We start from the raw sequence: 27,052 nt of genomic DNA on the forward strand, positions 1-27,052 counted from the left end.
GCTTGTGTAGCTCTAATGTTACCAGTTTAAATACAACACCAAAGACAGAGAATACAGACATTTGTTATCTTAGAGGAATGAATCAAGTGCATTGGGAGCATGCAAGGAGAATATACTCCATCTGCCAGGTGGACTCGGGGAAGGCTGCCTAGAAGAGGTAACACTTGAAAGAATAAAACATGTAGAAAAGTTTATCTGAGCTAAATTTTAAGAACCTGGTATGTCAGTTCAAGGACTTCACTCATACTAATATCAACAAATAAATCTAGAAAGTATTAGGAAGGTATCATTATTCATTCTTTTCATTTAACCTTATTGGTACAACCAAATGTTTGACATCTACAGGGAAAGACTAGGGACACAAGCACGTGCATGTCTGTCTTTCACCAACCCATGCTCAGTCAATAAGCAACTGAGAACATGATGCCAGCAGCTTTATCCTGCTCTTCCCTTCATTTGCCCAACCACTTTCAATCCAGATGGTGTATCCACCACTGGACTGACTTCAGAGAATGACTGTGAAATCTGAGGCAGAGGGTCACTTCAATTCAGATGAACCCTAAAGAGAAAACTTCCTGGAATGTTGGATTGGAAATTCTGAGCCCTAGCAACCCTAGCAGGGAACACAGAAGACAATCAACTTTGCTACAATGGCAATGTAAAAAGCAAGAGTTCTTGTTCCTATTTATTTTCTAATGAATTGCTGTAACGCAATCATTCTTTGAACATTCTTTTCAAGGCTTAAATGTGGCTAATGGTTCACTCTTTCCGGTATTAGCAAACATCAGAATACATGTGGATTAAGTTATTTGCTCAATAATAATCCCTGCGGGACTCTTTTGGCCATCATTGTTGGGGAGATCATAGAATTAGGAATTGATACTAAATCTGTGATTTCAACACTAGTCACTGCAGTTAACTGGGTACACAGATGAGTAATGAGTAAAATGCCCGATCTGACAAGGCACAAACAGGCAAACGATCAGTTAGATTCTGTGCTCTTCAGCCATGTGTGTGGGCATATTGTAGAAAGGCCATTTTGAAGGTATTCCCTAAAATTCTAATTTATTTTAAAGGACTCTTAGAAGTAGAAGAAGGTAACACCTTGCAGTTCAAGGGTGTGAAAAAATGAAAGGATTTCCAAGTTTTCCATGTTTCAATATTTTGTGGGTGGATTTAAGGGTGAGGAAGACTTGCCAATGACTTTATAAAGACAAAAACAAATATGTATAGCTACATAAATACATAAAAGCTTTATGCTTATAAATTGAAATTTTCAAGGTTGGTATTTTTTCTCATATAAAACATGTGTATACAAACCTAAATATGTGTGGGTTGATATTTCAGCATAACTGTTTTTAACCTACATATGTGATGATTGCATGTGGTTTTAGTTTTATGTGTGTGTGTGCATGACAGAAAGAGACACAGTATAACAAGTGCATAGATTCTATTCTTACATACTATTCTTAATCTGAAGTTTTTGGTGAAGTAGTGAAAAGCTTCCCTTTTTTAAAGCTACTCCTCCTTTTCTCCACAATCCCTCCAACCCTGGTATAAAAGAATCCTTGAACATTATTGACCTATGGCATTATTATTTATACTAAAATTTATCAAAAAAAGAACTGTTTTCCTCTCACTTAAATTCTTTGTATGTATATCTTCTGTGGATAATCTGTAAAATCTTAGCTATTCATCATCTTCTTGGTGGAACTATAATAATCATAATCATCACACAGTCAGCTAGAATTAACTGAACACTCACTATGTGCTAAACTCTGAATTTCGTGTGTCAAGTCTGTTTTACATACTTCATTTCATTTAATACTCAGAATCATCTTATGAGATAAGTTTATCAATATAATGTTTTATGTATGAAGAAACTGAGGCTCAGAGTTGCTACCTAACTTCTCCAAAATTTGTCAGTGGTAGAACTCTCAGACTTTAAAGCTGAGAATCCTAACTACTTCTTACTGGCTTCTGGAGTAAAGCCAAATCCATAGAGAGCTCCAGTGAGTCATCTGCTACGGAGTCTCCAGCAATACTTATCTCAGCTGGCAAGTTCACATTCAAGGCCCTGGGTGGTTCAGGACAGACCTTAATTCTGAATGGGTACAGGCTCTTCTCTTGGAAGAAGGAAGTATTGGAAAAAGTGACAGGGGGCAGAAATGACAAGAAGAAGAAAAATGTGGAGATAAGAATACAAGAAAGCCACAGACACAATTATCTGTGAGATGACAACCTTCAGTGGAAATGTGACGTACTGACAGCCACCACTTCCAAAGCTAACAGATGATTTGGAAGATATCCCTGAGCAGCCACGCTAGATTTTATAATGTCCACATCCTAAAGGTCATGCTGACTCAGGATTATCTCTATCAATTTTAGATATTATTCTCACAAGTCTGGTTACTCATCTTCCAGCCTATGGACTATCTGCTAGAAGCAACAGGTTTAGAGGAAGGCTGGTAGGGGAGGTGGAAGTGGGCATGTGTGCGTGTGTGTCTAAGTGTGTGCATGCTTGTGTTCATCCTGTAGTCCTAGGCTCAAAGACAACAGAAAATTGGTCATTGACAGCTTGTATGCATGTAAGGAAAAGATAAATTTTAAAAAGGAGGCAAAACTAAGAAGTGGTAATGGGTTGGCATTATGTAATATAAAGTAGATAAATTATATACTTTCCCAAAGTCATCATGAAATTCTAATGTGAATTAATTCATGCTGATGATAATGAATTAAATTAGAAAAAGCCTTAATTTTCTTTAAACTTTTCTTCTGGAAAAGGGAGCAAGAAATAAAAACAATGCAGAAAATTTATCATCATAATAGTTTTGAATTTTCTTAAAATTTTACTACTTAAAGGGATGCATTTTACTTATCTGGAGAGTGCGTTACCCTGATGTATAAAAGCAGATACTCAAATTTTAAATAATACTGAGATACATGCATAAGGTACATAAACTGTTAAATCTATGTGGAAATTCAAAGCATCCTATGCCATAGATGAATCTCTAATTTTATAGTACTTTTTTTTAATGTGGAAGAATAATAAGACATTAAGTAATGCTACATATTTCTACTGCAGTTTGATTAGTATATTTATAGAAATTTTCTAATGTGAAATGACTGTAATGCATATAACTTAGTGTACATTCAAAGCCGATTACTGCTTAAAGTAACCAAAATGTAAAAAAAAAAAAAGTTGAAAATAGAATTATGCACCCCTTTGTGGGCACCCTGTTGGGCAGTTGTGAGTGCTGCATAACCCCTGCCATTTATTCAAAAGGTCATTTCATTAACAGAGATATTTCAGGTGTTTCATGTGTGTTAATTTCCTATGTAATGTTTTCAGCCTGGCTGGAATATATTGAATTTGCCCAAAAGATTTCCCATGCATGTGGGGAAGCTTAAAGAGCGTCTTTTGTAACCTGTTATAAGTACACAAATAATTGATTTCCACAAAAGCCGTTAAAAAAGGAATGAAAGCCCCTGGGCAATGCTGTAAGCACAGAAAGTAGTTGCCAGCTGCTTTTGAAAACCAAAACACCGTACTCACAACTTCACTTTGAAGTTTTAAATAAATAACGACTGACTGACACCACAGGTGTGTCACTTTGATTTTTACTCTTGTGTAATCTCCTTAAGGGACAGTACTTGAATACCAGCTGGGGTTCTAGATAGGGTTCTACTCTACACATAGGACTTCCCCAGTCATTGGGACTAACATGAAACCAAGAGAAGATATTGAATGATTGGTATGATTTGTAAAGTGTGTAGGTTGGTCTAGGACACCAGGCAAACTCTAAGGTGTATGGTGGTTATGTTAAGCAACCTGGCAGCAGAACTGGGACCAGAACTCAGATGTCCTCGTTTCTGTCCTCATTCCTGTTCCTTCTAAACCACCATGTCCTGCCCTCTAGATGGCATATGTCATAGCTGCTCTAAGACACTGGTGAGGAAACCATCTTAATCTAGTCCTAGTTCTAGGGAGATGGGCTGGAGGATTAATTATGGTTGAGATTAGGAGTATGTGTGTGCACCGGTGTGTGTTGTACAGGAGGCTCAAACAGCTGGAAAAACCTCCCCTTAGAGCCAAATCTTCACTTAAAATCAAACCCAAAGTTCAAACTCACTCTTCTAAAGTAAATCATCCTGGTTGTGAAAATAATGTTTATATCTAAAGATAATTATAAGTACATGCAAAGACATAATAAATAACATATTAAAAGAGGCTTGACTTAATTGATTTTATATATATATATATATATATATATATATATATATATATATATATATTTAACAACCTGACTTCTTCATAAATCCATTAAAAAGGTGGATCATTCTTGGTAGGCCACATATTAATATGACTCCTTGTTAAAGATGTTCTCACTCAGAATGTGAATACCCATGTCAGTACTAGAATGAGATTCTAGTGTACTTAAAATTAGTTATGATGGAATTCGCTAGTTGCAAATGAATGATGAGCTCTCACAGGAAACTGAAAATGTTTTGTATCACTAGTTTTTTTGGCAACTGGCTTTTAGAAAAAATCTTACACTAAAAATAAGGGTTTGTATTTAAAGCTAAATGCACAGGTGCAACATTTTTCAGGTTTTATTTCCTTTTTCTACTTTCTTAAAGTATAAGAAATTTTATGAGGGTTTCATTCCATAGTTGATGTGATGCATACATAGTAAATGATGTTAATAAAATGTTCTTTATTACTTTCAGACTAATCATAGGTGTCATTTGGTTTGACATAAAGTACCATAGCTTACCCACAGCTAATGTCTATTGTCCCATTTTGTCTCTGGATTTAGAAAATGTCTGTGTGCATGAGTCCAGGCAATGACTTAGTTGAAATTGTGTTCAAACTATTTGTGCTTCTTTGCTTTAGCCAAATGGACTACGAAAGCATGAGAGAAGGGAAGTAGTGTGCTCATAGTAATGTCAGTACATCAAGGAAACACTCCTTTCTTATGCCCTCTCATCCTGGTAGCTTCCAGGCCCAGCTAGAACCAGGAGATATCCCTTTTCAGATAGATAGTTCATTTAGTTGAAATTCTAATTCCAAAAGAGAATTAACCACACAATTTCAAATCTCCCCAAAAGATGTAGTTTAGAAATAGTTCATGGGAGAGGTCAAGGACTGTATTATTTTTTATTTTGTTATCATCTGTTTGGCTATCTGCTATTCACACAATTTTTTTTTTTAACAGAAATTACAACTTTTCAAAAGGCAGATAACATGCTCTATCCAAAAGGCGAAATATACTATTTCCAAAAATAAACAATCACTTTCCTCTTAAGCCATTGAGCTTTATGAAAGGAAGTCATAGACAGTGTGGTTCATTTTAAGGAAATTGTAAATGTTTGACATATAATTTTCTGTCAAGATAAAGCATTTCCTTCATTCAGTGGGAACAAAGACACGCTGTCGTGTTCAGCAGATGACTGCCTGTATTTTTCTTTTCCTTTCCACCTAGTGTTAAATTGTGCATTACAAGTAGACAGTGAAAACCCAATATTTTACTCAGTCAATGAAAATGGTATTTTCTATTTTTATCAATGTTTATATGAGTGACATTCAAAAAGTTTTAATTTCCTCCCATAATTTGTGATGTTTTTAAATCATTCTTAACTCAAGGGACATATAGTTCAAGCTATATTATCCTTTGACTGAATGATTTACTTCACAAACTCAATAGACACTGCAGGGTGGTAAATTCCTTTCAGATGGTAGAATTATTCTGAGAACAGAGCCAAATGACCCTCAGTACCGGGAAGGAAGCAAATGCCTCATTTCTACTTTTAAAAAGGACATAGGACCAAAAATAATGATCAAACGTTCCATACCGTTGCAGTCAGCCTCTGGGAAAAACACTTCAGCCCATATAATGTAGATCACTTACAAATTTATAGTATTAGTCATTATGTCTTTCACATAATGTAAAATAATTCTTAAAAATGAACTTCAAGAGAAGCTCTTATGAGTTGAAATTTCAACTTCTCAAGAAGGAACTAAGTATACAATCTGTTCATGCCTCTTGGTATTTATTTATTTTTAAGTTTCCTTTATTCCTCTCTACGTTGTGTGCCTTTTATCTAAAACGGTTATTGTCCCTTCACATTCTATTTTCTTCAATGTGAGTAGATAATGGTTTCTGTTTTTATTTCTTCTCATTCACTTTAGTCTTCCACATATGCAATTGAGACAGTCAGTCTACCAGAACTTGGCCTACAGAAAGTCTCATCTTAGTTCTGAAGTTCATTTTTCACTCTTTTCTTTTTTGTTAAAATCTGACCATTATACTTACTTGCCACTAAAAAGAACACCTTTCCATATGTCTTTCTTCCCTCCCATAGTACTGCAGCTTACTATTCTTTCCCCCACTAAATCTATGTTTTTATTTTGTTCTCTTTTTTGTTATCTGTACCTCGAAGAGCTCCAAATTTTCTGTCCTTGATATTACACTTTAATTATTTTATAAAATAGGAACCTTGATGTGTAAGGTCTCTGAAATTGTATACAAGGTTGTGCCTGCATCCTTGCACTACTGTGTTGAGGTAAGTGGGAAGGAAAGACGGCATAGTTTGCATCAGATTCTCAAACCGATCTGTGACCCCCAAAATGGATCTGTGACCCTCAGCTGGTCGAGTTATTGCTTTATATGTACATTCAACGATTTTACCACTTGTGTCCTCTGAAGACACACCAATTTATGTGGTCATCCAGATTTCTGTCCTGAATTCTAGATTCATTTTCCTCTGCCAGCTAGACTCTGTCCCACAAGCACCTCAGTCAAAAATGTCTGAAACTAAACTTGGTGTCTTTCCCCAAACCCACTTTCCCTCCCATGCTGCTGATTCTAAAGAATGTTATCAACTCTCCTTCAGTTACTTAACCCAGAAATTTGGATGTCATATTTGATTTTACCTCTAGAAAGCCATTATTTCTTGTGGATTTAATTTTTTTTTCTTTTTCAAATTTCCTCCACTTACCTTTCCATTTGCTTTGGTTTGATCTTGATATTATTATTTCTTTCCTAGGAGATCACTTTGAGAATCTGATGAAAATCATCAATTCTACCTTCCCCTTCCAACACAGTACAGTGGGTAATTTATGATCTCCAGAACCAGAACCTCTGGATTCAAATCTCAGCTCACTCACTTGCCAGCAGTGTGATACTTGAAAATTACTTACCTCTCTGTGCTTAGTTGTTTTTTCTTTTAATCTTTCACATGGGGTTGATAATAACACCTATTTTATAGAGTTGTTATCAGAATTAAGTGAGTTATCATTTAATTATCAGAATTAAATTGCAAAGGGATCAGAAGACTGGCTTGTGATAAGTATTTGCTAATATTATGGTAAAGGAAAAAAACACCCATCTGGTCCTGCTGCTTCCAGGCTTCTCAACTTCCAGTACATTCTTCCCACATTGTGACTAGGGTAATTTTTCTAAAATGCAAATATAGCCATTGTCCTTGTACATTGACAATGACTCCTCATTGCTTCAAGGGAAAATGATGTGGCCTCCTTAGTCTCTCAGTTTACCTTCCTAACCTCATCTTTCACTGTTCTCCTGCCCTTGATTCTGAGATTAGGCTATGGGTCTCTGTGTTACCTCCCCTGCCACATGCTCCCATGACTTCTGACAAACATACAGACTGCTTGCATTCTCTGAGTGTCCTCCACTTTCTTCATTTTGAAGACTTAGCCATCATCTCCCCATTAGAGCCAGCTTGCCTGTGTTTTAATCCTAGGTAAATCTTTTCCAGCTATGTAACTTTGGGCAAATTCTAAGTTCCCCATAGAAGTTATAAAATGGTGCCAGCCATAGTAGCTTCTTCATCCTGTTGCTGTGAGAGCTGAGTTAATACATGTAAAGCTTAAGCAATGCTAGAGTCATAATAAGCCTTCAATAAAATCCCCCAAAGACTTTACACATGCTGCATTTTGCCTCATTCTTCTGTCTCTGCGTGATTTTATTATTCCCCTTTTGTGCTTTGCTTGCTGGTGCCCGGGTACCTTGGGCTTACCTCTAGCAAAGAATCTAGGAGTATAACTGTTTGTTTACAGTTTATCTCCCTATCAAAGTCTAGGTTTCTTGAAGCCAGACTGAAATACATCTTTTATTTTTCCCAGAGATCTCAACAATATCTGGCACACTATAGGAACTGAGCAAATACTTGTTAAATAAAAATAGATAAACATCCTTATCTCCCCAAAGAGAAAATGAAACAGAATAGTTGTTGCAGAACTGTTTTTTGAATGAATGGATAAATTTATGAATCACATCTTGGTATAGCAGGCATGTGCCCAAAGCTGATTTGGACAGTGAGACAATGAGCCTGTGTAATATTATGATGTTGCCTATACTACTTTCTTTTCAATTTTTTCTTCTCTTTCTGTCTTCCTTCCTTTTTTTCATTCTTTGTCAGTAAATTGTCAATGACATAATAGGATGTTTGCCCTGTGTGTGTTCAACACATGTGACGATGTTTTAATCACCACTATGCATAGATAACTAGTGAATGTTTGACAGTCACAGAGGACGACTGTCCTCCCCCAAAGGATTCCAAACCTTGTTTTCACACCATTATCAATGTAAACTATTTAATTCCAGCAATAACTGTGAATTGCCAAAAACATGAAGCAATCAGCTGAGCTTTGACACTGTGATAATATTGAGGGCAATACTTTTTCAGTGGGTAATGTTTCCAAGAATAAATGTGACCAAATGTTTGCAGACAGAGGTGAGACAAAAATAAATGTGAATTTAAAAGTAAAACTTGTACATGTAATCCTTTAATAAGTAACAAATCCATATGATAAATTTTTCATCGTAAAATAGAGATAGGTTTTACCTATGTATTTTAGAATTAGAATAAAATAAACATTTATTTTAGTATCTAATATTTAACCCAGTATTATGCTATTAGTGATTTAAAATTTTAATCCACAATAACTGAAGACTATGGCTCTAATGAAAATAAAGATACACAAAGAATGAGAATTTTGATAGAAACCTTATTGAGAGATGCTTTCCAGTTTTGTGTCTTTTATGAGCCCTAAAGTAACTAAATATTTAGTTAGAATATTTAACTGTGAGATTAAAGAAAAAAGTAGATTAACAAAAACCAAATAAAATCTATGATTATGAGAACACAGAACACATTGAAAAATTAGGCAATATCGTTACATTAGGATCTCAAATCATGTAGTTAAATAGGATTTATTTTAGGATTGTATTATTAAAAGGAAAATAGATATCTAGAGGACTGGAGTATGACACAATTTCAGTCTCTATTGTTTTTATTACTATTTTTTGGATACGTTATAGCATAGAATAGATAAAGTTACATTTCACACCCTGAGTAGATGTAAGGGCAGCTTCTATCACGATCACCATCGCAATTGCTCCATAACTATTTCTTGAATTAAATAGATTCTTGGTTGCTTGATATTGCACACCAATTCCAAACCTAGCCAGGACTTTTCATTTTAAAGTTACATTCCTGCCTGTAAAAGCTTAAAGACACATTTATTAGACAAAAACTCAGAAGTTAAATTATGATAAGTGGGCAGACATATGAGCTCTGTGAGAATCACCAGGGCTTGACATCGCTAAATTCATGAAAAAAAACACTACCCAACTCCATGTGTTTGAAATCTCAGGATGATAAGAAAAATGTGTTTTCAATCATTCCCCAAATATAGTTGGTTCAATATGAGAATAGATATCTCATATTAATACTTAATTTCTAAATACTCATGAGATCTATTAAAATTCTCTGGCAAAATCCTACCATGCTTTCCTTCCAGTGGACTCTAACTCAAGGTTTTGGCAGGCTCTGACTGGTTAGCAGGTTTTTTCCTTCCCAATCACATTACTGAGTACACCCAAATGGAGCACTAGAAACTCACTGTTTAAAAACATTACAAAGTATATTAGAGGCTTGTTCAGACTATTTAAAAGAGATATAACTCAAGGTAATGGAGTATAAAAGAGAAATGTGAAATGGCTTTAAAACAAGATCACTCACTATGGAATTGTTCTGTATATGCATATCTATACTGGAAAGTATGAAACAGAGCTAATTTTCCATGTAACTGAAGTCCACTATTAAATTAAAGGAGGCTCCATATATACACATTGCATATACACACTGAACCATTACACGAAATGTCACATAAACCAATGGCTAAATGACAGCAAGAACCTTCTGATGTAAGCAGAGCTCTCTTTCACTCATCACCATTTACAGTTCTATCTTCATTCAAAGAAAGGCTGACTAGAGAGTAGAATTACAGAAGATCACCTCAAGATCCAAACTTGGAAGAGCTGTACTGAGGCTCAGGAGAGGTTCTGCTTGAAGTGGACAGGTGCTCATTCACAGAGATACTCAGAGATATTTATTCAATAATTGTTGGGTGTAGGGCCAGCCCGTGGCTCACTCGGGAGATTGCAGTGCTGATAACACCAAGGCCACGGGTTCGGATCCTATATAGGGATGGCCGGTTAGCTCACTGGTTGAGCGTGGTGCTGACAACACCACAAGGGTTAAGATCCCCTTACCGGTTTAAAAATAAAATAAAATAAAATAAAATAAAATAATTGTTGAGTGGATGGGTGGATAGACAGATGGATGTCTTCTAAAGAGATAAGGCCTGCAGATATTCCCAGTGGTTAAATGGCTGCAGAAATTCTACTGATATCAAAAATTTGTAATTTCTACTGTTACAAAGACACTCCAGAATAAACGTGCCTAGAGACCCTGGTTAAATCTTCTCTGCACAGGCCTATGCACAAGTGATCTTAATAAATACTTCTAATAACAATGATCCTTTCTCACTCATGATAGTTATGGGGAGCTGTCTCTACCTCCTTTTCTCTGCAAGCAATACTTCCCTCCGCACTCACTGAAGAAACAATTAATATTAATTTTAAAGTGGGAACTCTCCTGAAACTCTCCCTGAACTTTGAACTAATCTTTAACATTGGCTAATTTCTGCTGCATGTAGTTAAGTGTCTAACACAATAATATAAATTTTTATCCATGGCAGTATAGTAGATTTTATTTAAGGTTAAAAAGACTAAGAAAAAAAGAAGTAATTAGACAGCTCTTTTAGAAAGTTATTGTGGATTCATAAATTCAAGATTATCAATACATTCTCTGAAGTTAGAAACATGAGAAAATTATCAACAAAAACTTCTCTAGTGCTTCTAAGAATAAAGTTCTATTTTTACACAGCAATCAATGCAATGTAGAAAATCATACTGAATATTTACTTGCTCATATGAAATAAAATATTTACAAGACCAAAGTGAGAAAGAAATTCTTACCACCTTCTTTAGTACAAAGGTTGACAAGGTTGTGGACTGTGTCCATCAGTTCCAGCTGCTGTTTTTGAAGGACACTGTTGTTGGTGGTGGCTCTGTTTAATTGTTTCTCCAGCTCCTGGATTATATATGTTTGACGAGTAACCAAGCCTTGAAGGTTTTCTTTCTCTTCCTTTAAGGTGTCCAACTCTTCCCTGTGCTTTCCCTCCATCTCTAAGATTTTATGTTCTAATAAACTATAAGGAAGTGAAAATAAGAATTAACTTTTGCAAAAACTTTACAAAAAAAAACCAACATTAATTCAACTAGTTCGAAAATTTATTTATGATTATACTTTTTAATTAGGTACTTTAAAATGAAAATGTTTTGTTAGAGACTCAAGAATATATACATACATATTTAAATAGAAGTTACGTATACAAGCGGTCTTCAAAAAGTTCATGGAAAGATTCATGCTATCTTTTAATTCTATTTTACATGAAATTCTTGAAGTACCCTCATATAACATGTCAAATAAAGAATTATTAAACCAGATGTTGTCAGAGTAATGTTTACTTCCTAAATATAATTTATTTCCTTGGGTGTATCTTATACCCAGGGTAGCTGACTTACACTCAAATAATGGTCTGGAAAAGTTACAGTATGACTTTCTCTAAGGAAATGGGTCCAATAAAAAACAGAATAGTCCAGAAGAAAAATATGAATAAAACTATAAAAATATAAATAAAAAATATTTTAAAAAATAAATAAATAATATAAATAAAACTATTTTTAATTTACTTTACTTCATTCAAGAGTCCCAAAACAATAATATTAATTAAATTTTATAGTAGTATTGTGGGATCAAAAAATAGTGTATTAATGCAGAAACACAGGACCTGAAAAGTAACCTGTCTAAAATCACAATAAATTCTTGGGATTTTTGATACCTGGGCTTGTGTCATAACCATTAGCTTACTTTATATCTTAACACCAGCTTTAGGATGAGGCTCCCACATTAAGTTTCCAAATCACTGTGTAAATTATTCGGAAAAGGAAGACTTCATTGGGCTGTTGTCATGGAATTACAAAAGGACTTGGGATGCTTAGCTTAGAGTGTTGCAGTCTTCAACTGAGAATATTCATTCTCTCAGATCTTTAAAGATATATAGTACACATGAAAAATGATAGAGAATGCAGAAGCACTCTTGGATCCTAGCAACTGAATGGAAATAAAGAATATTTACATTTTATAGAGTGTCTAATATACTACTATTCCTCAGGGGAAAGGCTTATTCGGTTTTCTCATTCTGTTTTCAGAAGGTTCAATCAATCCTTAGTTTACAAGGTGTTATTCAAATGCAACATACCAGAATGGGCACTTAATCTACCTTGGAGAAATACAGCACTGAATCATTTCTGTAAGTTTCCAAAAAGAGGACACTAGGGAGTATTTTAAATTTAATGCTTAAATTATAAAATAGAATATGTTTGAAGAACCAAAATTTTCTAACTCCATGTAGCAGGAGTAATGTCTTATTGTCTTCTACACAGATTAAGAAACATGGAAAGAACAGCTCATGGGCATTCTAGACCTTTGCCAACAAACCTGTCCTCCAAGGGAATGTGGCCCAGCATACGGCAGGAAAGTTGCCCATGAAGCCAAAACTGAAAAATGCCTGGGGTGCATCTATGTATAAGAGACTTCTAATTTACAATACCCTTGGCAGCGTGCCCAGATTCACACATGAAAATTTCACATTGACACCCACTAGGGAAAGTTCTGTGACTTCTGCAAGATGAGAAAAACCACACTTCTCTCTTGAGTTGCCTTTATCCTACTGGGCACCAATAGAGAAAGGAGCCCTACCCTATACTGATCATAACACAAACCTAACTTGGATAGATCTTGAGTAGAGTGATTTGGGAAAAATGCGGTGGCCACTAAAATTTTTTAAGAATCTTTTCTGGAAATAAAAAACTTAGGCAAGAAAATCAGAGTGAGATGAAAGACAATATCTCTAAGGGGTAAGAATGATTCATCATCTTTTAGTATTGTCTTCTATGCCAATAACTTGTTGCTGTTGGAAAAGTTCATGGTAAAAACAAAGAAAAAACCAAAAAAACCAACCTCTCGATTGTATCTACTGATTAGAAATTTTATCCTACCTACTAGTTAAGTGATTAGTGTACTTGTTCTAGATGTCAAAGGAGGTTTTCTCTGTGCCTATTAACTTTTGGCCTTCAGATCTGAGAATTAATCACAATCGATGCCTTAGCTTATGCTCAGTTTACTTTTTAATGGCCTTTGTTCATACTCCTAGAGTGATAATCAGATGCAAGATGCACATAATTTAGAGTCATCAATGTATAAGAAAATCATCTTTTAAATTCACGGGAGTTATAGTATACTACCAAGGAAATCTTAGCATTAATTGTCCAAATGACAATCATGTATTGATTAAAATTTGGAAGCTATAGGCACATAAGACTGGATAAAAATTCTAAATTACCACTTGTCCCTGAAATAAAATGAGCACTGTCCTTTTAGTTTTCCTAATCAGCAAGGAACATCCTAGTTTGGAAAATATCATGTTATAGTTATAACTTGTATTTATTAGTTGCTAACTGCCAATAGTTATGTAAAATGTAAAATGACACTGTTCTTATTTGAAGGATTTATTTTTAGAGAGAAAATCTCAAATAAAAAACAGCAACTATAAGAAACTTCTGTTTCAGCCATAATAGAGTTTTTTTTTTTTTTTGGTTTTTGGTTTTTTTTGGATTTTTGCATCAATGTTTTTTTCACTTTCTATTTTTGATATATTTCTTGTTTAAGAGGACATATACTTAGAGATGACAACTACTTCCTATCTCGGATGTCACTAAAAGAGGTAGGTGTGTTTTATTTTGTTTTGTTTTGTTTTTCTGGATAATCTGAAAAGCTCTGCGAGTGAAAAGTTGATCAAAAAAGTCCTCGTGCCAAAGGAAACAATTCTGGACACTGCCTTGTGGAAGAAAAGGCCTGCATTTCCTGAGTAAAAGGAATACAAATTAGCATGTTGGAAAGATGCTTAGTTTTAGTAATTTACTAAGCAAACTTTAATGTATCATGACTGCCAGGTATTAAAAGATATCAACATAACCTGTCATCTTAGAATGGACATTCATGAAGGTGAGGAAGGGACTGTCATGGATGTAAGAAGCCGGCTGTGCATTACAGACATCTCGCCGGATTTGGAAAGATATCACACTGTTTCCCAAATGGCAGGTCTTCCCAGTTAATTACCTCTTCTAGTCATTTCCCCATCTCATTTCTTCACTTGGAGCTCCCTTAATAACATTTGTATCTCAGTAATTCTATATTAAATTTATTTATTAGGGATACCCTTTATACTAGTGACTTCTTCAGGCAAGACTAATCTTTTCCTGACCCTTCCACTTCCTTTGATAATACTCATTCCTGTTTCACCTTTTCTTTGTATTTGGCTTCTTTTCTTAGATTCTTCTCATCCATTGGTTATCATCTACTTCGGAAGTCAGTCCTTCCTTGTCATTACTTACAAAGTGGTTTGAATCCAAATCTTGCTTGCCAGAAAAATCTACATACTGTTTCTACTTATTATCACAGTCTTGTAATTCACCCGTAGAGTTGTGTAGTGTTTTAAAAACCCTATCATTTTTGATTCTTAAAACAACACAGTGATGCAGACTGAATGGATGTTATAAGCCCTAGTGTATAGGTAAGAATCATAGTATCTTGTCCAATATTGTGCAGATATTAAGTGTCAGAACCAGGATAAAAAGCCATGTCTTCTAATTTATTAGACCGGAAATCTACCCATGACATCCCATGGCTTTGAAAATGAGCATTACATAGTCTAATTTCTTTGACTTAATTTAAAGTAATCTCTGCCTACTTTCACCCATTTATGTTATACCAGGAATCAAGGCATCACCTTAACATCTCCTCAGTATTTGCTGTTCTCCATCTGGTTATTTTGGGAGTTTGTCTTTCACAGTATTTGAACCTATCCATTTTTTCCATGTATAAAAATAAAACTTCTTTGCCAAGCAAGTTTTAAAAATCTGAGCTGAGATTTTAAGTACCACTCTGCCTTAACACCTCTACTGTTAAATTTAATTTTCCTATTCAATATACTGATCATATTCCATTTTGTCCTTGAAACCTTTTACTGGTTCTCTAATATTGTCCCTATCCAGGTCAGTCGGGAGAGGCCACCTCAAGTAGACATAGAGACCTGTCTGTATAGAGGTTGATCTGGGACAACATTACAGCTCCTAAAATTAAACAGACAAAGTACTCAGGTTTTCCCTGATTGCCTTCAGCAAGAAGTTTGGCTTAGCTTTAAATTCATAACACAAAACCTGACTGATTCCAAATTCCAACGCATTCTACAAAACTAGAGAAAACTAGAGGTCAGTATATTTTTTAGGCAAAATAAGAGTTCCATTGTCAAGTTCTGGGGAAACCTAGATTAAATAAACAGATTTTATTAAGATGCATCTTTTAGGATTGGTGTTTCATGGAATAGCAATTTATGAGAGCGTGCACCTAAACCTATACGAATTGAGCAAGAAATCCAAAGACAGGGTTTCTCACAGGATTCTTAGTACTTCCTGTTTCCCATCTTTCAGGACACACTTGAGAAGAGACATGCATAGACTTTTGGCACTTAACTTCTAGTTTAAGGCAGAGGTGCACTTTAATGAAGAAAAAAATAAACAAAATAATCTATGTCTTGAACTTCAGTAAAAGGTTCTCAATGAGTATACACAAAGCATTATTTGAAGGTTTTGGTTGATTTCTCCCCCCGTTTCACAGTCCGTCTCCTCCAACATATTTTTTATTGAAAATATTTCAAATCATTGAATACATCTTGAAACTTTCACAGAAAAATCTCTCCCTTTCAAATTGTTTCCCACAATAGAGTTCTTAACATAGTAGCCAATGAATTCACAGTGGTGACAGTCGCCTAAGCTCTACGTGTGTAAATATAGCCTTTCAAACGAGGAGGACAATGTTGAAAATACAGACATTATTTTTATCTGTCTGACCCTATTTACAGATGTCTCAATTTTATCATTTCTAATATGTGTGGTGTCAACATGTGTTGCAAATATGGATCTTTAAAGTGTGATTTTGTCTCCCATTTAAACAAAGGTATATTTAGTTTAGGTTAAATTTATACTGCAAGTTTCTAATTTCAACACAGTAAATTTTCTTTCAATACAGCTAGTCACTTTTGTTTGGTAATTCAAATTTAAGGCAGAAGCATAGGTACTATACATAAACATGAGCAAATAAATGTATAAAAGAGTTTTGGGTAAATAAGAGTAAGCTAAATATGTTGTAAAAGAAAATCAAGAAGAAAAGAGACTGACACATTTCATGACATAAAAATGTAATATTTCTATGAAAAAATAGCCCAAACAATAAGTGACAAATTAGAGAAAATATTTGCAACATACACGGCAAAGTTTTAACATACATTTGAGAGCTCATAGGAGTTAATGAAACAGAGATGATTTAATCTAAACATGAGAAACACACATGAGTAGGCTAATCACAGCAGAAGAAATGCAAATAGTCAGTAAACATGAAAAGCTGAACATTCTAATCTCCCAGGTAGTCAAGATTAATAAGATGGCTAGCAAGGTTTTGGGAAATTAAAAAGCCCCTGTACACTTGGGGAGAATGTAAAATTGAGAGGTAACTTGTCAATATCTATAACAATTTTAAATAATCACATCAACAATTCTAAGAAAGTACATATTTATTAATATAAATAATAATTATAATAAATGATGAATTCAGTGCATCTACAAAAATGGATTGCTACTCATTCTTTAAAATGAATGAGGAATATCTGTATATGGTTATATGCATAACATATCCATAACAAATTGTTATAAAATAAATAGTAGAAATAAACCCAGCTTTTAAAATAATATTTAAAATATATACCCATACACATCATATAAATATGTACTCATGCATATGTGCAGTTGTGTATGAATATGTGTCTGAGTAAACATGCATAAATATGCACACTCTATATACACATGTACGTGTTAGTATACCCACAGAAAAAGCCTGGAAGAATAAGCATCAAACTGATAATTTGTTAAAGATGATTATCTGCAAGAGGGTTAATGGTGTAGGAATATGGAGTTATGGAGACTTTGACCAGTAATTGGATACATATGCATATAATTTGATGTCTATATCAAGATTTTTTTCATTTATCAGAGAAATGACATAAATATCCCTGGGTCTAGAATGGGCTAGGCAGATGCTGCCTAGAAATTAAAAAGTTGGGCTGTGTTAGTGAACTTCAGAGTGTGGATGGATAACCTTCAGTGCCATGCAATGGGCTTTTGGAAATGTAGAGTATTGATCTAAACAGAATCTCTATTTTTTTATGTTAAAAGCAATTAATAAATTTGCAATAACTAATATAAACTATGTGCTTGGTGTTTTCCACTGAAAGTATTTTTGTTAGTTTTATGTATGTGTGTGTTTGCATGCATATGTGTATATAGACAATTGGCATTTGTTGGGATAGAGCTACTGGGACATTTTCCAGTTGTTTATTCATTCAACATTCAAAAAGCATTTAATACTATATACACTTTGTGTAGAAAATTGTGCCTGGGAGCAGGCAACAATAAATAAAAGACAGTCTCTGTGTTCCAGAAGTTTAGAGCCTAATAATTTAGATGTAGATAAACACACACATACACACACACACAAGCATCTATATATTATGTGATAGAATAAAAAAAATGGGTAAAAATAGGTACTCTGTGATCACATAAGTTGTAATGAGCAAATCTTTCTGGCAAAGTCAGAGAAGGGTTCTAGGAGGAGGTGACACATGCACTGCATTTTCAAGAATTTGTGTGTTGCATAAGGAACATCAGGTGCACCACACAGCAAATACAAAACATATCTGAAATAACATCATGTGCTATTAACAACTGACATCAAAGACTACCATGCGTGCAGGCACCGTCCTCAGTGCTTTACATGCATTAACTCAATCTTCACATCAACTCCAGACGGTACTGTTATCATCATCTCTGTGTTACAAGTTAGGAAACCAAAGCACAGAGAGTATAAGTGACTTGCCCAAAGTCACACAAATAATATGTGACAGAGTGGGTTAATGCAGGGATCAAGGCAAAGTGAAATGCAGGCAGTCTCGTGCTCTTAGCTATTAGGCTACACTGTCTGAAAAAATAAGACGAACAGAAGACTGCAAAATTAGGATTATAATGATCGTGAACTATGTCTTATGGTAAAGAACTTGAACTTTCTTCAATTATTTATACAGAATAGTCAGGGCGTTAGGAGGGATTTAAAAGAGAAAAGTAGTCTGACTTGCGTTTTAGAAAGAAGACTTTGGCAGAGTTCTGGATAATAGGATTGAGTGGCACAGGCTAAGGCACAGAGGTCATTGCAATGGCCTAGACAAGAGCTAATGGGAGTTTGACCTAAGATATAGTCAGTGGGAATAGAAAGGACAAAATTGGTTGGAAAAATGTTTAGGACGTAGAATTGATAGCTTCAAACAGATTGGTGAGATGTGAAGAATCAGGGAAAGAAAAAAATTAGGATAACCCTTAGATTTCTAGTTTGATCAGAATTCTAATTCATGCTAAGGTCCTGAGGTTATTGAAATTTAAAAGGAAGAACATGTTATATGCCATAAAATTCATTATAGAAAGAATTGAAAGAAAAAAAGATAATGTTCTTTCAATTAGAGATGGTGGGTATCAGATCTTCTATTCGCAAAGAATAACATAGAGTAGTACAGATTCTAAAAGACACTTTTCCTTGATCCCGGCTATATACAACTAATGTAATTCAAACTAGTATAATGCTAGATGTTAACAAGATATTTAGTATTTCGTAAAGAACTTATCAAATGGAGGATAGCTTTAATGAAAAAAAAAACTGTGATTCAATGTTTCGTTTATTTAGGCATATTAAGTATTAAAACATCAATACTTTATTATGCCTTTATAGTAATCTGTTTGTAAGACATAATTTGGTGTCTTGAAATTACACAAGCTTCAATCACTTAAAATTAATTAACTTAATAACTTCCCATAACTCCAGCTAGAAGATAAGTGAGGCTTGTCAAATAAGTTCAGTGAATTCCCAAAGTAATATAAATAGTTTATATGTCCTACTCCAGTATTAGAAGGACTAAATAATGACCTATATAGTGATAGGCCAAGAACAACTGGTCTACCCCTTTCTTCGAATTTCTATTTATTTGTGTCAGAATAACTTGACAACCACATCAATGATATTTGAGGCTGTATCACTTTAGGAAAATATTCTTTATAATAATTAAGGCAGAGAATAATCATGAACTTGAACCCAACTTTTGCCATACACTAACTATTTGGTTATGGGAAAGTTACTTGACCTTTCTAGGTTTCAGTTTTTTTATGTGTAAAATGAAAATAATAATGCATACTTTGCACGATTGGTTGGTGTATTAGAAATAGTGAATGTAAAGCATCTGGCACAGATGTTTACCCAGATAGCTAGTCAGCATCTAGTATTGCTCAAACTATGTTGCAGTGGCCATCACATGTCTAGTTCTATTTCACTCTGAATGACCTTAATGAAGATTTCTCGAATCTTTCCTCTGCAGATTCAACACAATTATCAAGAAAGCCCATGTATTCCATCTTTGTATACATGAGGTGTTGAATTTCCCTTCCTGTATACCCTACTGAGGCAGGATTTCTTCTGGGATATTCCTTTGCCCGGCTGTGCTCCCACCTTGGAAGAAGTTATGTTTATGTCAGAGATGGGCAGATTCCTTGAACCTGGGCAGTCAACTAACAGATCCACTCTCATATTTGGTTCAGCTGAAGGAAATTGAATGATGACCTCTTTTCCTATACACCTTTCTTTTCCATTGTTTTAAGCAGAAGCTGTAGAACACATACTGGAGGAATCCAACAGAAATTGACAATTACATGTTCGACCTCGTGCTCATACCAAAATAAATTAATGTCTCCCATTTACATAGGTTCTTGGTTGCTCAATTTCAATTATATGGGTGAGTTATGGATTCCTCACTTCCAAGTGCTGTTTCCTTGAGGTAGGGACAAAACCAAGTTTTAAGATTAGGGTAGCATCCAACAAAAGAAAAAAATATTTTCCAAAGAAAGCAAACTAGAAACTTCTTGAATTCAACCCCACTGGATTGTTCAGAAAACAAACAGTAGAGACAATGTTGCTAATCCTATTCCTGCTTTGTGCTTTTGGCTATTTGGGGAATAAAGCAGTGAATCTAATGAGGTCAGAAATCCGTTTTCAATCCTACAAGTGATGCATTTAATTTGGCAGGATGTAAGTCAGCAGGACCTCTCAGCATGCTTGTGTAGTATAATCCTACTCATAAAATATTTCTTTTTTCTGCCAAAGAGATGGTAGACCCTCCTAAGGGCTATCTCACTGACTTGGTGGCTGAGGCCCGATCATACTCAATGCTGGTAAGTCATATACCCGGACACAACTCCTGACATTCCCTGGGGAGGAAGCAAAGCTTAATTTAGATAATCCCCTCTACAAGTGTATTAGTTGATCCAAACCAGACCTGGTCGACTTAAGGAACGTTGTTCCTACATTTCAGAGATGTCTCGGTGTAGAAATAGCTTCTTGCTGCATTTGGAGGATTAAGAGGCATATAAGGAATAGGTAGGGATGATCAATATACTATTTTTAAAAAGTATAAACAGCTTTATGTTTGACTTTGACCGAGCAGGGGGAGCATATTTCTTTGTTGCTTTAGAAAGTGCTTGGACGAACTTCTCAAATTCCATTGCACATAGGAAAATTAACAATAACAATAAACAAGAAACACAAGTGAGTATTTTCGGTTTGTATAAGGAAAATCATTTTTTTAAAAAAGTGCTTCATGGAAGAATAGTTTAAGCATAGATGTTCCACCAACACTCCCTTACACACACTGGACCCTTCAACAGGGAGACAGACGTAACTATAGAGATACAGCAAAGCCAGAAGTTACAGCAATTGATAGAAAAACATCCCCAGCAACCACATGGGAGGTCCAGGGTCTAAAAAGAAAGGGGTGGGGAGTAGGAACATAAGATGCATGTAAGTTTTTGTCAGCATGTACAAAGAAATGAATTTCAAATTAAAACCTGCATTATTTGCAAAATATCTATATTACTAGAAAAGGGAATTATTATAATCCTGAAAAAATTATCATTAGAAATAAATGGTTGATTTACATATGTCAAAAATCTGAGTTTTCTATAGAAATTAGAATTTAACGAGGAAAAAGCTCATCAGCAGAAGAAGTGTATGTGCTTGGGATCAAGAGTCAGTTTCCTCCGAGAGCCTGGAGCACACAGAGATGCTTCTTTCACTAAACCCAGAGTGGAGCTCTTTTCAGAGCTTGCACCCTGACTCAGTTTTATTGATGGGACAGAGAGAAAAATGTTTAAGCAGTTTGCCTTTTAAAAAATAACATTTCATAGAGTTCTATAGCACAAAATGATGCCAGGTGTTGTATCAAAATCATAATGGAAAGAGAGAAAAACCAAAATGATCTAAGGAAACCAAAATGAATTAAGAAAGAAGGGATTTTTCTTCTTCTTTTTTCTTTTTTTAAAGGAAGAAAGAAAAACAAGGAATGAATACAAGGAGGGAGGAAAAGAAGTAGAGACAGAGAGACCTCAGTACAAGTGATACTTAAGGAGAGCATTTGTCTTTGTAGTTGAGACCTTTCACGCCTGCCAGTTTATTTTGTGGTATCCTGACTGCTAAAGTGTCAGATACAGACCAAGATATAATAAACATATGAGTAGAGAAAGAATTGAAGAATGTAAATTCATGCTGGCAACTTTCTAAAGATAAATCATAGGTGGTAGCATACATATCGAGAGAGAGCTTAAAACCACCCTACGTTACACCTATAAAATGAAATATCATGCAGTTATTAAGAATGATATTACAGGGATATTTATTGATATAAAAATATATCTATCTCCAACGTAAGCAGGCTGCAAAACACTGTGTATAGCATGACACAACTTTTTGTGAAAAATATAAATTTATAGATAATAGACAGCAAAATATGCAGCTCTCTCTGTGCAATGAAACTATGGCTTTTAATTTTTGTGTGTGTACTTTCTCCTTTTTCTACAGTAAATGTGTGTTATTTATATAATTATAAAAATAAATAACTCAGAAAAATAAGGTGCTATTGTCATTGGTTTACTTATTTATGATTTCTGGACAAATATTTCACAATAACATCTTGAAACATATTACTGTAAATGGGGTTCATATTTAGTGACAAAATTGAAGCACAGGTGGGGTGACCCTAAGTCAAGGGTTGAAGTAAAGTATACCTGTTGCATACATGGATATGTCTGTTTGTTGTGAAACTGCAGTAAAATAAATGGTATTCTTCAGTAGGATTTTCAATTTCAGAACATTTTATATCATGCAGCCAGTTCAGGGTCAAGTCCCATCAAGTTTATTTATAGTTGTATAGTTAACCCCATGAGACAGTACACAATAAATAAATGTAAAACTTAGAAATACGAGTCACAGAGCTTGAGTGACCCCTTTGAGATTCTAAACCAAAATCCAGGCTTATCTTCTTCATGCAGACTTTCAACTGTAATTGCCAGCATTGAAGTCTACTTTTAGCATGAAGTTGGGAAATCCTTTTAGGTTGTAGATAGTATGAAGAGGCCATGTGTTGTAGTGGACACAGGAGGATTAACAGCAAGGAAACCAGGATTACATTCCCAGCTCTGTCACTGGCAAGCTTTGTGACCTTGAACAGGTCACTCACTTTCACTGAGTTTCTGTTCCCTCATCTGTAAAGAAAGAAGGGAACTAGCAGTCCTCTTAGGTGCCTTACTGGCTTGGAATATGGCAGAAGTTCTAGTTCCACCAATACGATGGCTTTTAACTAGCTTCTATCAATACAGTGATCTTTAATTCAATATAATGCACAAGAACTGAAACTTCTTCAAGTCCTCCAAATACCCAGAATAAAATTCAATTAAATACAAAATATTTGTCCTAATCTGGCCATTATCAAAAAGACAGAGAAGGGCCGGTCCCATGGCTCACTCGGGAGAGTGGGGCGCTCGTAGCACTGAGGCTGCGAGTTCGGATCCTATACAGGGATGGCCGGTGTGCTCACTGGCTGAGCATGGTGCGGACCACACTGTGCCGAGGGTTGCGATGCCCTTACAGGTCAAAAAAAAAAAAAAAAAAGACAGAGAATAACGAATGATGGTGAGGATACAGAGAAAGGGGAACTCTTCTACACTGATGGAAGAAATGTAAATTTGTACAGCCATTATGGAAAACAGTATGGAGGTTTCTCAAACAACTACAGGTAGAACTATCATATGGTCCAGAAATCCCATTACTGTATATATACTGAAAGGAATGGAAATCATTATGTCAAAGGGATACCTGCACACCCATGCTTATCACAGCTCTGTTTACAATAGCTAAGATATGGAACAAACCTAAATGTCCATCAATGAATGAATGGATAAGGCAAATGTGATACACACACACACACACACACACACTCACACACACTCACACATACACACACACAAAATGGAATACTACTCATCCATAAAAAAGAATGAAATTCTGAGATTTGGAGCAACATGGATGAGCTTGGTGAAAATTATGTTAAGTGGAATAAGCCAAGCACAGAAAGAGAAATACCACATGTCCTCACTCATAAGTGGGAGCTAAAAATTAAATGAATAAAAGAAAAAGAAAGAAAGAAAGCTCACAATAATACACTGAACTTACAGAAGGAGAGATCAGAATTGTGGTTACTAGAGATGGGAAGGGGGAAGGAGGAGGAGAGCTAGCAAGAAATTGGCTTATGGACACAAAGAATGATTATGTTTTGTAATGATGAATATGCTAATTATCCTGGTTTGATCATCACACATTGTACACAGGTACTGATACTCAACTTTGTATTCCACCAATATGTATAATCAAATATGTATCAATCAATCAGTATGTATAATCAAATATGTATGATCAAGTTGTCCATCATCAATGTTGATAACTTCAAAATAGTATAGTCTTCTGCTGTCCTAGCTCTTAAGATCTCTAAGTCACTTACTGATAGGATTCATTTGAAAACGTATAATAAATTATTGTTAATTATAGACACCTGGCACTACTGTAGACCATTAGAATTTATTTTTCCTATCTAGCTGTAATTTTGTATCTCTTAACCAACCTCTCCCTATTCCCCTTTCTTCCTACCCTTAGCAGCCTCGAGCCACAGTTCTACTCTCTACTTCTATAAACTTGGCTTTTTTGTAACTCCCACATATGATTCATAGTTTATCTAACACAGTGGTGTGATGACACTATAAAGCTAAACGAACAAAAAAAATGTATTACATCCAGAGTAAATGACTTTAAATAAATAAAAACAGAAACCTCTTGATCAGCTTTACAGGTAAATATTTTTTCTGGAAAAAAATATAAATTTTGCTTCTCTCTAGTGCAAGATCTCTAAACTGAACAGTAGCTTTGCAAAAGCTTAAGAGTGCATCAAATGATAATTCAAGATGCTCTATTTTTCTCTTTATTGTTATAGATTTTAATTCTGCTGAAAAATGTCAATATTTTGTGTCACTAAATTTAGTCAAATAATTTTGGTGGATATGGAGGGATTTGAACAACTGAATATTAGAGAAAATAATGCTAAAAGTTATAAGAAGCAAGTGTTCCAGGAGTATGAGCAACAGTATTAATCTTATTGTTGACATACTTCCTGTATTCTCCTTAAGCCCTCCTTTCTTTTCATATTAAAAATTAATGTGGCTTTGTATTTCTTTTTCACAAACCACCTCAACCTGATTTTTGTAAGAGGTGGCAGAAAGGTGGAGGGTATAAATAATTACAAATGCAAATACTTTTGGAATAGAACAGTCCTCACCTGTTTTTCTCATGAATCTTTAGAATTTCATTTGTCTGTTGAAGAAGTTGCTTTTCTAGCTTGTAGGTTGATAATGAATTCTCCAGCAGTTGTATTTCAAGTCGAGAAGTTTGATTAAGTACCTTAAGATAAAAGATAAAACATTTTAAACTTTGATCACAAATCAAAGGGTAGAAAACAATTATTTAGGATTTTTAATTCAGTTTTATTTTCTTTATAAATAATATTTCTTTAAGAATAATCATATAGTCTACATTCTACTAATGCCTTACATGTCCCCTAATCACTATATTGGTTTCATTGCTTCTGAATGAAAACATTAAATTGTTAAATCCATTTTCATATTTCAATTTTCATGTCCTGAAACCACAGGATATTCTACTGTGCTAGTTGCTTTATATATTTTATCTCCAATATTTATAAATGCATGGTGAGTGATGGAGTTTGGATGTGTTGTCCCCACCAAAACTCATGTGGAAATTTGATCCCCAATGTGGCAGTGTTGGAAACTGATTGAGTCATGGGGGCGGATCCCTCATGAATGGATTAATGCTCTCCCTGGGGGAGGGAGGATTAATGAGTGAGTTCTCACTCTATTAGTTCCCGTGAGAGCTGGTTGTTTAAAAAGACCCTGGCACGTCCTCTTTCTCTCTCTCTTGCTTCCTCTTGCCATGTGATCTGCTTGTACCCTCCAGCTGCCTGCCACTTTCCGCCATGAGTAGAAGCAGCCTGAGGCCCATGCCAGATACAGCTGTCCCATAATCATAAGCCAAATAAACCTCTTTTCTTTGTAAATTACCCAGTTTCAGGTATTTCTGTTATAGCAACACAAACGGACTAAAACAGTATTAGTTCAAAGTCTTAGACATTGTGAATAATTAAGAATAACTAATAGGAATGTATGCACCTCCCTTGATCCATCACCTTATAAAAACAAATTAAAAATGTGCAAACAGCTCTTGACATAGTTTAGACAGATTCATGATCACACATGTAATGAGCACCTATCATGTGAGGTCATGCTAGCCCTTGCAGATGTCATTTCACTTAATAGACATGGCCACCTGTTGAAGGAGGAATTGTTTTCATCACTTTACAGGCTGGGAAACTGAGGTACAGAGAGACGCCCAAACAAATTCATGCAAGAACCCAGGGAAGAGCTACGTTTCAACCCCATATAGTTTGACTCTGATTCTACTGCTCCACACAGAAAACTATGGAGCAGGAGAGTCAAACAATTCTGGGTCTTAATCTGGGGAGATAAAGTGACCAGGAACCTAGATTTCACGACAAGCAGATGTCATTTTCCTTTGAAGCCCACTGCAGGTCCTCTAGAAACTGTAAGTGCTCACTTGTTTTGAATCACAAAGACCCATGTTGCTAGTCAGGCCTTAACATGCCATGTGACTGGGAGCTGCACACCCAAACCCATCGCTCTCCAGGCAAAGATGGCACACTCTAGTCCTAGCAGATGCTTTCAAACTGTGCCGAAGTCCTTTCCCTGCCTCTGTCTTGCCCCTTCCCTCCTTTCCCTTTTGAAGGGAGGTATAAAGGGCAAAGAAGAAGGTAAACTAGTTTTTTGGGGGTTTTTTTTGTCTGTTTTCGTGACCGGTAAGGGGATCGCAACCCTTGGTGTGGTGTGGCCCGCACCGCGCTCAGCCAGTGAGCACACCGGCCAGTCCTATATAGGATCCG

General features: G+C 35.3%; 1 protein-coding gene across 2 annotated transcripts in view; it reads right to left on the reverse strand.

The window, feature by feature from the left end:
* The window catches only part of ANGPT1 (angiopoietin 1), a 255,227-nt gene that overhangs the window by 55,755 nt on the left and 172,420 nt on the right, over positions 1-27,052 (reverse strand). Inside the window, exons 3-4 of one of the 2 annotated variants that reach the window (XM_063079869.1) lie at positions 25,358-25,479; positions 11,355-11,584 (exon numbers count right to left, since the gene is read on the reverse strand). In XM_063079869.1, coding sequence (XP_062935939.1) covers positions 11,355-11,584; positions 25,358-25,479 — 352 coding nt within the window. Of the gene's footprint in view, positions 1-11,351; positions 11,585-25,357; positions 25,480-27,052 lie in introns of both variants that reach the window. The other variant, XM_063079868.1, reaches the window with a different exon arrangement.

This window comes from Cynocephalus volans, chromosome 15 (genome assembly GCF_027409185.1).
Source record: "Cynocephalus volans isolate mCynVol1 chromosome 15, mCynVol1.pri, whole genome shotgun sequence".
Lineage (NCBI taxonomy): Eukaryota > Metazoa > Chordata > Mammalia > Dermoptera > Cynocephalidae > Cynocephalus > Cynocephalus volans.